Below are 13,153 nucleotides of genomic sequence, written 5' to 3' on the forward strand. Positions count from 1 at the left end.
GTAAATCTTTGTGGTTTACTATTGTGCAACGTCTCCTTCGCCCTCCCACCCAGCCCCCTCCCCCCAAAATCAGGGGAACTCCCGTTAACGCAGTGCCACTGGCATTACTCATTCATCCCCATTCAGACTCTCCCCAGCATTTATTAAGGGCTCTCAGCTCCTGCCTCTCACTCTCACTCTCCTCTGGCTCCTTCTCTGTTCATTTGAAAGCCTCTTGCCTCACACCCTCCCGCCAGCTGTGGGAAGAACTTTTGTCTCTCCAGCATGCGTCTCCTAGCGATTCTGTTTTGTGCTCTCTGGTCTGCAGTGTTGGCCGAGAACTCGGATGATTATGAGCTCATGTATGTGAATTTGGACAACGAAATAGACAATGGACTCCATCCCACTGAGGACCGTAAGTTCATTTAACTATTTCTCTGCTAACCTTAATTACATAGCCACCTCTCTGTGTCTAAACATTATACATATATTTTGAAGTCAATGAAATAAGGAATTTTCTTTTTTTTTCTTTTTTCTTTTTCTTTCTTTTTTTTTTTTTTTTTTTTTTTTTTGCAAAAGAGAGAAGCATGTTAGGAAAGGGGGAGGTTTCAAAAAGTTATTTCTGTCATAGAGACATAGTGGGTTGAGCCCTATGAAATCGCTGATATTCGACCGTTTTGAGCCCTACGAAGAGCAGTTTCAATTGAGTTCAACTTAATATATGCTTGCATGGTTTCTGTCATTCTCGAGATATTTACATGCTGCTTTTTTGGAAGTGTTGTTAAAGGGAAGGGGGGGTGCTGGAGATGGGCTGTAACTTGGGATCTTAGAGGAAAATCGGTGTTTTACAAAGCACACCCGAGGAAGGCCTGGGCAGGCAGTAACGCTTATGTGTTCTGTGCTCTAGCCACGCTGTGCGACTGCAGTCCAGAGCACTCTGAGTGGGACAAGCTCTTCATCATGCTAGAGAACTCCCAGATGCGGGAGAGCATGCTTCTGCAGGCCACCGATGACATCCTCAGGGGGGAACTGCAGAGGCTGAGGGCCGAGCTGGGGCGGCTGGCAGGCAGCCTGGCGAGGCCTTGCGCGCCGACAGCCCCAGCGGAGGTCCAGTTGGCCCGGGCGCTGGACGAGCTGCTGCAGGCGAGCCGCGACGCTGGCCGAAGGCTGGAGCGCCTAGAGGAAGCTGGGACTCCGCAGCTGCAGGAGGCGGCGGGGCGGACCCTGGGCGCGGTGCTCGAGGAGCTGCGGCGGACGCGGGCTGACCTCCGTGCAGTGCAGGGCTGGGCCGCGGGGCGCTGGCTGCCGGCAGGTAAGGACTGCGTGGCTTTGTTCTCAGAGCGCGCATTGTGGGAAGCCAAGACTAGGAGAGGCATTGGTGGGAAGAAACACACACACACACCACACACACCGCCCCCCCCCCCATACTCTCCGGAACGGTCACAATGGTCAGATACACGATACAAAGCGGGAGAATTGCTTTCATAAGTACTCTCCAGTCTCGAGGAACCGAGAAAATAGCTGTGCATGTAACCATTACAGTCTTGAAATATAAGTCTAGGGCCTCTGGACTGACACCCGATCCAACCAGGCGTTGCAGGAGCTCTATTGGCCGGTTATAGCCGTAACCTCTCTGGCTGTGCAGCTTCCCTCCGTTAGGGATTTCCACTTCTTCTAATTTTAGCCGGCCTCTCTCTTTAGGGGAGCTCTGGTTCCTCGCTATTTCAGGGCCCAGTCTCCTTTTTAGGGATGTTTTCCAATCCCTGGGCTAGCCCTTTCTTCCTGCCAGTTCCCAATAAGAAACTTGAAGCTGAAACTGACCTCCTGAGGGGTCCTCTCAACGCTGGGGTCTGTGAAATGAATCGAGGTCCAAGGGTGTGAGGTTTCGAATAAAGCAGGGGCTGAGGGATCCAAAGTGGGACAGTCAGATGTAGATGTAGGAGCCAATTGGTACGCTGGCGCCACCCCCAGGGATGTGGAGGATCAGGGTGAAACAGGAGAGAGACCAGTTCAAACCAGATCTGTCAAAGTTCCATGTGATATTATGTGAATTTACACACACATGTGGGCCCAAAATAATACATTTTAAAGACGGTTCAAGGAATAAAGAGAAGATACGGAGCCAAGCTAAACTCCTTGATAACTCAAAATCTTTAAAAATGGTGATGTAACAATCGTTTGTGGATTACATTAGAAAATCTGTGCCCTAGGTAAGAAGATATAACTTAAACTTTCATGAGCAGAAAACAACTGCAAACAGTGCCACCCTTTATGTCCAATAAAGCAACTCCTATTGGATGGGGTAGGAGGAAGAATCAAGCATGTGTGAGAGCATGTTTCATTTAAAGTTGCAGAAACCATACCAGAATGTCATCTTTCCTAAATATCTGAGCACTGTTTATCAGTACAAAGCTTATTTTTTAAAAAATATTGAAAGTAGGATTTCAGGGAGAAAAAAATCATAAAATCAAATATACAACAGATCCTCAATGTAAGCCACAAGAAGACAAACTAAAATTCTTTGGCCCTTTTAATGGATGAAATTTCTTGTTTTTTTGCAAATCATTTAAAATCACTATATGTAACACATACTAGAAAAACAGAATTATGCTAATTTTCACCTTAACCTCTGCTTATTGGGTAAAGCAGAAGATGCATTTGTGAATTCTAAAATGTTAATTTCTTAATAGATCCAATAATACTTTTACCCACATGCTTTGATCTCCCCTATTTTGGTTTCCTGCCAGCTTGGCCCCTAAGGGATTCTTAATCATTCTTTTGTCCGCCTCTTAAGAACCTGGTTTTAATTTTGTTTGGTCTTTGATAATATAATCAGAAAAATCTATTAGTTAAAAGCCATTTCATGAGAGAGTTTCTGACATTTTAAAGACATATCAAGAGCCTCAATCACTGGCTCCCAAAAGAAGCCACAAAAAAAAAACCCCTGCCAACATGCAGTTCTACTCTATGAACTCACATAACCAGAGCAGCCTACAGGGGAAGCTGGGTCTCTGAGAGGCAATCAAGGAAGGCTTTGGAATGCAATCCTGACTGCCTGGGCTTATTTAAACAGGAAATCAGTTAATTAGATTGCAGGAGGCGCCCTCTCAAATACTACTTTACTGAAATATTACAGAGAATATCTCAAATGCCCAGGCATGTTGTGATCTTTTGTTCCATGATCTGTGTTTGATTTAAATAACATAGCTAGAAAAGCTTGAACTTACCAATTTCATTTGAAAAGAGAATGGAGGCCTCATTAAAATTAAAAAAAAAAATCTTTAGAAATCTAAATTATTCAGTGAAAAAGTTAATACCAAAGTATGGTACGACCAATTTTCTGCTTTAGTATAATAGTTACTTTTATAGGATTTTCTGAACCTCAATATCTTCTTTGAGTATTTCTAAAGGATAAGGTTCATCTGCTTAATTTTTTCAGAAGTGATCCTAGCCCTCTGCCACTTGCAAGCCATTAACTTAGTTTACCATACTTTGCATGAATATTCAGTTCCTGCAAGTTCTGTTCACTAGTGCTCTGGGAGTTTGCTTTTTAAAGCCATCTTATGGTAAATCTTCTTTAGGTAGTTATAAGTGAATATCTAGCCCTAATTTAGATTTTTAAAAAATTATTTATCTGATCTTTTACATATATAAGGTTATCATAAAGCAGAGTTCACTTGCTAAAGTTTTTGCACACCATTTTCCAGACACTTAGAAGGGCTTCACTTTAGCACCTGCAACTCTCTGACTAATCATGTGACCTGGAGATGGCATTTCCTGAGCTCCCAACCCTCAAGTTTGAACATCTCCTTCCAAGTGCACATTAGCAGAAATATGTTCCCCATCTGGCCCCTTGGAAGAATTCACTCTTCCTTAAAGTTTTCCTGTTATGGCTTAAATAATATTTATAGGCATGTGGACAAAGTAAGAATTTTTAAGCCTATCTCTGGTTACACAGCTCTTCTCAAGCGCTACATACCTGTTGCTTACAGACTTGGATAATATTTGGAGAATGGAAGAGACATTGATAGATAACTAAAGCCTGGAGAGCCTGTGAGTTTACTAACAGTAAAACAAACTGAATTACAGCTTTTAGCTAAATCCAGCGGTTCTTCTAACATTAAGAAGCAATGCAGGGTGCTAGTTAAAAGTGTGACTTTTGCAGCCAGAATGCCCAAGTTCAATCCCCAGTTTACCAGCTCTATCAACATAGCCAGTCTACTTAGCACTCCCTGCCTCAGTTTCTTTACTTGTACAATGGGAATATTAAGACTGTCTCTTAGAATTAAAGTGACAAAATGATTAGAGCAGTATCTGGCACATAGTAAGTATCAGATAAGAATTAGACATCATCATTATACATCGTTATCTTTCAAAGGTGGTTTTCTACAAACTTCGCAAAGTTTACAAATATTTGAGAATATGTGGTATATTCAAACGTACTCAGCAGCAATCTATCCTAGAGTTTTGTTGAAAAATATACATTGTTAATGGCTGACTAGGGTGAGCTGGCCCACTGAATCTCACAGGTGTTTGTTCTAGGTGCTTGATAAGGTCAAGGAAAGGAAATTCAGCTTGGCTGTAAGTTCTTAGAAATTATAGTGTCTTGTTTGAAGTTCACAGTGAATCAACACTTTTTTAAAAAGGTGTAACAAAATAAGCTTATTGGGAATGAAAGTAGTTATTAAAACACAGTTTTCATTATTCTGTGGGTTTGGACAATTTGGCTTCTCTGCATACCCTCTCCATTTAGATTCTTCACTGAATGAGACAGTTGGCTTTCCTTATTCCTGTTTTCTTTGCTCAACAGAGATTACACTTGGGACCCCCAAGTTACAACATGATGCTGCATATAGCTTTCAGTTGTAGTCATTAAAATGCCCCGTGTTAAAATATCCAGCTGCCAGAATCATTTTGGAATGAATTTATATTTTCTCTCATATTCCTACTTAGGTTGTGAAACAGCGATTTTATTCCCCATGCGTTCCAAGAAGATTTTTGCAAGTGTGCACCCAGCAACACCAATGAAACTTGAGGCTTTCAGTGCCTGCATTTGGGTCAAAGCCACAGATGTACTGAACAAAACCATCCTGTTTTCCTATGGCACAAAGAGGAATCCATATGAGATCCAGCTGTACCTCAGCTATCAGTCCACTGTGCTTGTGGTGGGGGGAGAGGAAAACAGACTGGTCGCCAATACTGTGATTTCCCCTGGAACGTGGACCCATCTGTGCAGCACCTGGAATTCTGAACAAGGGCATGTAGCCTTGTGGGTCAACGGTGACCTGATAGCCACCAAGGTCGACATGGCCACGGGTTACATTGTTCCAGAAGGAGGAATCCTGCAGATTGGCCAAGAAAAGAATGGATGCTGTGTGGGTGGTGGCTTTGATGAAACATTAGCCTTTTCTGGAAGACTCACAGGCTTCAATATCTGGGATCGTGTTCTCAGCACCGAAGAGATAAAAAAGACTGGAGGAGCAGAGTCTTGTCACATCCGGGGGAATGTGGTTGGGTGGGGAGTCACAGAGATTCAGCCCCATGGAGGAGCTCAATACGTTTCTTAAGTGTTGTGAAACTCTACTCGGAGCCAAAGAAAGAAACTCACATTTTAAACATTTGGAGGTCTAAAAACTTTGATGCATGTTAAGAACACTTGAGACTAATGAAGGAGAGAGTTGAGATCAATCTTTATTTATCTTGGCAAAATACTGGGTAAAGAGTGGAAGGGGAAACATTGGAGAAGGCTTTGGGGTATACTGTTACTAGACTTTATGCCATGGTGCTTTCAGATTAATGCTGTGTCTTTGTCAGATAAATTCTCAAATAATTAAAAAGGACTGTGTGGTTGAACAGAAGGATAATTGTTTCACTTCTCTTTGGTTAATTTTGTTTTGGCCAGGGATGAATTTTACATTGAAAGAATAATAAAATAACACGTGTTGTTCATTGCTCATTGTCATTGGTATATACCTTATTACAAAAAAATGATGATAAAACATATTTATGCTACAAAGTGACTTAACAAATACAAATGTAGTTTATGTGTTATAATCAAATGTCACTTGTTGGAGAGGATAGTTATATAAGTTATACTGTAAAATGGTTTTGTATTAATTTTATTAAGACTATTTTTATAAAGCTCTACTATAAATAAAATATTTTATAAAACTAGTCCATGTCATCTAATTATAAATTTACAATGTTTGGGAGCAAATCCATACGTTTTAAAGTGGGCCATTAGTTTTCAGATACTAATATTATGTAAATAGTAATGATTAATTTTGTTAGAAACAAACCACAGAGTTGTTTTAAGCGTTGGCTTCTTATAAATCATAAGAATTATGATCTTGAGTAAATCAAGTCATCTTTCTGTGTTTCAGTTTTTTCAACTGACAAATCAAGGAATTGGAGAAATAATGATTCTTTCCAATTTGATGATGTTTTGAACATATACAACTTTATTTAACATAGAAAAATATATGAATTATCATAATTCCTCAGATACCATGATGTTTGCAAGAGATGGCTTAGGACTTTTATTAGGGATATCTAAAAATCTGGAAAAGAAACAATGCCTTCTGCCCTTAATGCATATCCCATTCTCTTATGCATAAAAGAGAGGGCAAGTCCATCCATCCTGCAGATGGGGAGGTAGCTCTATACCACTCTAATGTTCTCCTCTTGCAGAGGCTACACAAGGGCTGACAGAAGAACATCACAAAGCCACTTCTGATTACCAGTATGAAATATTGGTAGAAACACAGTGCTGATGGGTTCATCCAAAGATAGGACCTCAACAACCACAGGTCAACTCCTATTCATGAGGTTTAGAAAACGGGGCCAGGAGTAATTATCGAACCACATTTTGTAACTCACTATCTAGAATCCTTAAACAAGTTACTTAACTCCAAAGGAAGGGTCTGGACTCTTAGTGTCTTCAGCAATGAAATTCCATAAATCAAGGAATCTTTGAGGATACTCGTGGTATCTGTATAGCTTCACCATACTGGCAAGACCCACAAAACCACATTGAAGGGTCACAAAAAAAATTGTTTGCCAGTCTCAGACCCTTGGAGATTACATAATTCAAGGCTGCAGGCACACATGCAAGTCCCTATTTAGCCACTATCTATACGACTCCGAATGCCAGGCTAGAAGAGAAAATAGTGAACCCAAACTTCAAGAGAGTGTTAGGCATGGTTTCAATTACTTTCCACATTTCAGCATGAATTACATCTGTTCAAGACACTCAAGATGATGCAGGCCAAGATATATGCCAACTCATGTGCTGACAGAGTTAAATACAAGGAAACTTAATTTTTAACAGGAATTACAGGTAGAAGACAGAGAAACAAATTGAAGAAAGTAACCCTTGGATTACAAAAGTAGAAATTTCATCTGGTATAGCAATAATTCTGGGTAGGTGTTCTAGGGACTTTTAATATCTTGATATCTAGATTCCATCTTTTCCTAAGTAATAGAATTCTAGTTTTAATGGTATGTATGGTTACTTGAAGTAAAGTCTACATATTTCAGTACCAGCTGAAGCTTGATGTGGCATATGACTAAGTTCTGGCTGATGCTGAAATATTGTACGTGATTCTCTGTCTTCCTCCTTCTGACTGACTGCAATGCAATAATGATGGCTGGAATTTCAGCAACCTTGATAAAGAGATTTAGCGTAACAGTACAGAGTAAGCTGCATCTTTAATATCATGAATCTGTCTTGCCAGCCCTGGGCTGCCTGTTCCTGCACTTCTTTTACATGACCAAAAAAATACGTTTTTATTTTCTTCAGTTCACTTTTGGTTGACCACTTACTCTAATCCTGATCCAGTAAAGTGATTTTTCTTTTAATAAAAAAGAACAAGCACTTTAGTCCCTCAAAACACTCATAGACTATATGTACAAAATATATTTCACAAATTCTCAGGAATCTATTTGACTTTTTTTTTGTCTTTTTTTTCCTGCTATTTCCTGGGCCGCTCCCACGGTACATGGAGGTTCCCAGGCTAGGGGTCGAATCGGAGCTGTAGCTGCCAGCCTACACTAGAGCCACAGCAATGCTGGATCCGAGCCGAGTCTGCAACCTACGCCACAGCTCATGGCAATGCCGGATCGTTAACCCACTGAGCAAGGGCAGGGACCGAACCTGCAACCTCATGGTTCCTAGTCGGATTCGTTAACCACTGCGCCACGGTGGGAACTCCTGACTTTTTTTTTTTTTTTTTTTTACTAACATTTAATGAGTATTAGAATACATAGTGTCAACAAAAGGAGGAAGAAATGTGTAAAATTGAGATGAAATATCTAAAAAGAAATATCAGTGTGCTGGCTTAGTTTAACACTGATAAAGAGATTTATTCACCAGAATGATTACTGAGGGCAATGTCATATTGCAGCACAATAGAAGAACTGTGTAACTCAAGTCACTCAGAGGAAAAAAATATGTGTATAACTAATATATAATACATTATGTATATAAAACATAAAATCTTACGTGTGTGTGCTAGAGTGACCAAGTGTCCTGACTTGCCTAGCACCATCCCAGTTTTAGTGCTGAAAGTCACCTCTCCTAGGAAACCCTTCAGTCCCAGGAAAACTGTAACAGCTTGTTACTTTGTTACTTTAGTACATATGTATATCAGTAGGGCAACTTTTTTGCAGAGATAGTATCTGAACAAGATAGAGCTGATAAATTTTTCCTTGTCTACTGCAATATAAATTGGCTTTTAATCAAGTATTAATTCCTTTAAAATATATTTAGAACATCTGACTATTAAGTATATATTGTAGGATTTTAGAGCTAGGTATTTACAATTACTCAATTAGCTTCACTTTAATGAATAATTAGATTTGCAAAGAAGAAATTACAATTGATTTTTAGTTCATCTCTCATTAAATTTTATATTAGAAAGCTCTTCTTTGAGAAGGCCAAATGTTTCCAGAACTGTATTTTAGCCACTAAGAAATAGCCCTCATAAAGTTAAAAATCTTAGTCAAAGTTGTTGTATGTGTTCACTTATATATTCCCAGATTCACTATTGAAAACTCAAGATTGCTGACCCTTGCATTTGGCTTTATAAATCTGGAGTGTAGAAGAAAGCTTGCTGGGCGTGGTTCAGGAACACAGCATTTAAAACTACCACCATTACCACTAACTACAAGATGTCAGGCCTGCCAACTAGTCTGAGTCTCAAATTAGCCAAAAAAAAAAAAACTGGAGATAACATGACTTGCCTACCTTGCTGAAGGGGTATTATGAAAATGACATAACAAGGGATAATATATCTAAACATGCTTTAGAAACCCTAAAATAAGTATCATAAAAATGTTTTTCCAAGTTGTTACCAGTACATTAAATAAAAAGATAAGCATACAATAAATAAACAAACACAAAGATTCCCTTTTCCTGTTAGTAAATTATTCTCAGAGTTTGGCCTGTGGATACTCAAAACTGTGCAGGCTTTATTCTACTTCACAGCAACATCTGCTGGTAAAGTGAGGAAGGTGCAAACTGGCAGATATTAGATCTAAGACTTGGTTAACAATTCAGAAGAGGTTTTTTCTGGTTCAAGATGTGAGGCTCTTTCTTGATCTCTATGTGTAGTGGCTTTTATAACATTTAATATTTCCCTGTATGTATTAATATTCAGGCTGAATATTGTTGAGATTACTTTAGCAGCCTGTTTTCTAAAATATTTGACTAATAAATTATTTCCCAACAACCTATAATACGGTAAACTTAAAGCCTTTTCCTTGAAGAATAACTATAATGAATTTTTAATGGCTAAGTATCTCTCCAAGATCATAAAACTCCACAAATGGATATGATGCTGTCTTCAGTATTACAATATGGGCCTGTACATAGCAGATACTCCGTGATGACAATGATGACAATAATTTTGAAGATGGTGATAAAAAGAAGAATCATCATAACCACTGATGGGCCTGGCATTGGGTAAAGTACAGTTGTTACATCTATTTAAGCCTAGCCTCCACCTCATTTGGTACATATTTTTTACTGCCATAATAAATAAGAAGTCAATTTTCTATTTCCATTTTTCTGAGACAGCTCACCAATCAGAGGCTTGAATTCTGTCTCACACTGAGAAAGAAATGAGGTAAATTTATCATAATTAACCCGACAGTCTTTTCTAGGCTATTGCCAGGAAGTCAGAAAGGAATTTGGACTCTTGCTGAGATGAGACTAAATTTCTTTCCAAAAACTTTCTATTTAAGTTTCAAATCATTTGAGGTCATCTTATGATTTGTGCCAGAGGACCATTTAAAAGGCATATTGATAGGCATATTTCCTTATTATGACCAGTGATTCAGAAATGCAGAGGAGGGAACATCCCTGCTTTTAGTTTTGATAGTAGTGGTGTGCACTGCATCACAGAGTTCCAAATCAAAATCAAAATCTGGAAAGAGTTTCCCTACAAGTGCTCAGATAATCCCCTTCATTTGGAGATACTCTCATTTCAGAGATTGGCAATAATACTGTGAGCTTCCTGGGTGAAATATATGCTAACTCATGCTGCCCTGAGCATTGGTTATGCTTTTATATTCCAATACTGGGCAGGTTTAACAAAGGATCTTCACATGGCAAAGAACAAATTTGGAGAATTATTCAGGGTCACTCTAAAAAGGTTCTGAATAATGTTACAAAATATTAAATTATCTTGATATGATTTAAACAGAAAATAAATTAATTACCCAAGGGACATCCCCTTGCCTATGTCTCTCTTTTTTTTTCTTTTTGCCTTTTCTAAGGTTGCTCCCATGGCAAATGGAAGTTCCCAGGCCATGGGTCTAATTGGAGCTGTAGCCGCTGGCCTACGCCACAGCCACAGCAATGCAGGATCCTAGCTTCGTCTGCAACCCACACCACAGCGCACGGCAACGCTGGATCCCCAACCCACTGAGCAAGGCCAGGGATAGAACCTGCAACCTCATGGTTCCTAGTTGGATTCGTTAACAAGTGAGCCACAAAGAGAATTCCTCTTATGTCTTAATTCAACAGGGAAGCATTCAATATTTCCCCATTAAGTATGATTTTAGTTGCAGGTTTTTGTAAATATCCTTTATTAGATTAAGGATGTGCCCATATATTGCCAGTCTGCAAAGGGATTTTTTATCCTGAACAGACTTTTAATTTTACAAAAGGAGAGAATATATATATGAGTGTATACACACACACACACACAAACACACACACACACAATATTCTCTTGATCAGTTTAAGAAAGTTCTCCAAAATTCTCAGGTTGCAATTTTGTTTTTCATGAATGGATACTGAATTTTATGAGATGCTTTTACTGATTAAATGACTTTTTTCCCCTTTAGTCTTTTACGGTGAGGGATTACTTCTTGAATACTGTCATCCTTGCATCCCTACTATAACTTAACTTAGTCATTATAACTTTTATAAGATGAGGATAACAATAGCTCCTCCCTCATGATATTAGGAGAATTATATGAGTGAAAAGACTAGTATCTGGTACAGAGCAATAACTCAACAAATGTCTATTATTTTAAACATTGCTAGAGTCATTTTGCTAACATTTATATTTGTGATTTGTGCATCTGTGTTCATAATTAAGATGTGTCTGTATTTTCCTTTTTTTATACTCCACTATAGAGTTGACCTCATGGCTATACTAGCTTCACAGAAGTAGTTGGAGAATGTACTCCTTCTTATACGAAAAAGTTTAGATAAGATTGTAATCATTTCTTCTAATTTGCATATAATACTAAATATGAAAGGCCCTTTTTTTGGTGGATTCATTTAAAAATACTAATATAATTGTCTTGATACAGCGACATTCAGGTTTTCCATACCCTAAGCTCTAACGTACAAATCAAGACAACACTCTACACATGCCTTGAATCCTTACTCCAAAAGGAAGGACTTTCACAATCTCCTTGTCACTGGGAAAATTCGGAGAACACAAAATGGACAAATGGAGTCTAAGCAATCTGAGTAAATGAATCTGTATTTACATGTAATGTAAAGATAAACATTATTACTTGTATACAATCAATAATAGGAAACAGTTAAAAAAAATGGCTTTAAACTAGCCTTCAGGGATAAATACATAACCCCACTTGATAAAGTTTCTCATGATTGATTCATAAACTTAAAGGAGGCATTTGGTGTGGTATTATGGATATTGGAATTACAAAATTACAGGATTCGGCATTATGGATATGTATAATACATTGGAAAAAAATACAATCAATGGAATAACATCAACCAAGTATAAGGGGCAGTCACCACCAGTACACCACAAGGCTTGCCTAGCTTTATTGGGTGTACCTTTCCATTAGTGTTTTGAAATGAGACTAGAGTGGTTCTATTCATAAAATTTACAGATGACAAGAACCCTGAAAGAACTGCACATATATTGAGATGGAAGGATCATTATCAGTAAGATCCTGGCATACCAAAGCAATGAGCTCAATCTTTTTTTTTTTTTTTTGTCTTTTTGCCATTTCTTGGGCCACTACTCTTGCGGCATATGGAGGTTCCCAGGCCAGGGGTCGAATCAAAGCTGTAGCTGCCTGCCTACACCACAGCCATAGCAACGCGGGATCTGAGCTGCGTCTGCGATCTACACCACGGCTCACGGCCAACGCTGGGTCCTTAACCCACTGAGTAAGGCCAGGGATCAAACCCTCAACCTCATGGTTCCTAGTTGGATTCGTTAACTCCGAGCTCAATCTCTCAAGAAGAAAGTATAAAGAGATAAAAGTAAATATTTACATAAGGCTATTTTTTGGTACCCAGTATTAATTTACAACACTGTTAGCAACAGTCTTGGATTTGGGGGTTATCTACTCGCCATCTCCTTTAGTCCCATATCCTGCTTTGATGGTGCCTCATGACCCATGTCTGGCCAGCAATATCTGTATCCTCTAGCAATAAGGATGAATTGGTTCAGAAATCAGCATGTGCCCCATGCTGGGTCAAAGAGAAACAATGAAACTATACAAGGAGTTTCTTTTTCTTAACTGGTATTCATGATGATGTGAGCTGGAGGCCAGAGAGGCCCATTACATGGAGCATGAAGGTGAAACCAGTCTCCACAGGAAGTGGAACTGAATAATGATTTTTGGGACCACATCCTGAATCAAGTTATTTGGGAAGTCAGATATACTAATGCAC

At 39.0% G+C, this 13,153-nt stretch overlaps 2 protein-coding genes across 5 annotated transcripts in view; one reads left to right on the forward strand and one right to left on the reverse strand.

The window, feature by feature from the left end:
- VEPH1 (ventricular zone expressed PH domain containing 1) overlaps positions 1 to 13,153 on the reverse strand; it is a 274,843-nt gene that overhangs the window by 181,468 nt on the left and 80,222 nt on the right. The window lies entirely within an intron of this gene.
- Positions 116 to 6,153, forward strand: PTX3 (pentraxin 3). The gene is made up of 3 exons (XM_047785453.1): positions 116 to 394; positions 887 to 1,291; positions 4,933 to 6,153. The coding sequence occupies exons 1-3, from the start codon at positions 265 to 267 to the stop codon at positions 5,544 to 5,546; spliced, it is 1,149 nt and encodes a 382-aa protein (XP_047641409.1). The 5' UTR covers positions 116 to 264; the 3' UTR covers positions 5,547 to 6,153.

Source organism: Phacochoerus africanus, chromosome 1, assembly GCF_016906955.1.
Source record: "Phacochoerus africanus isolate WHEZ1 chromosome 1, ROS_Pafr_v1, whole genome shotgun sequence".
NCBI lineage: Eukaryota > Metazoa > Chordata > Mammalia > Artiodactyla > Suidae > Phacochoerus > Phacochoerus africanus.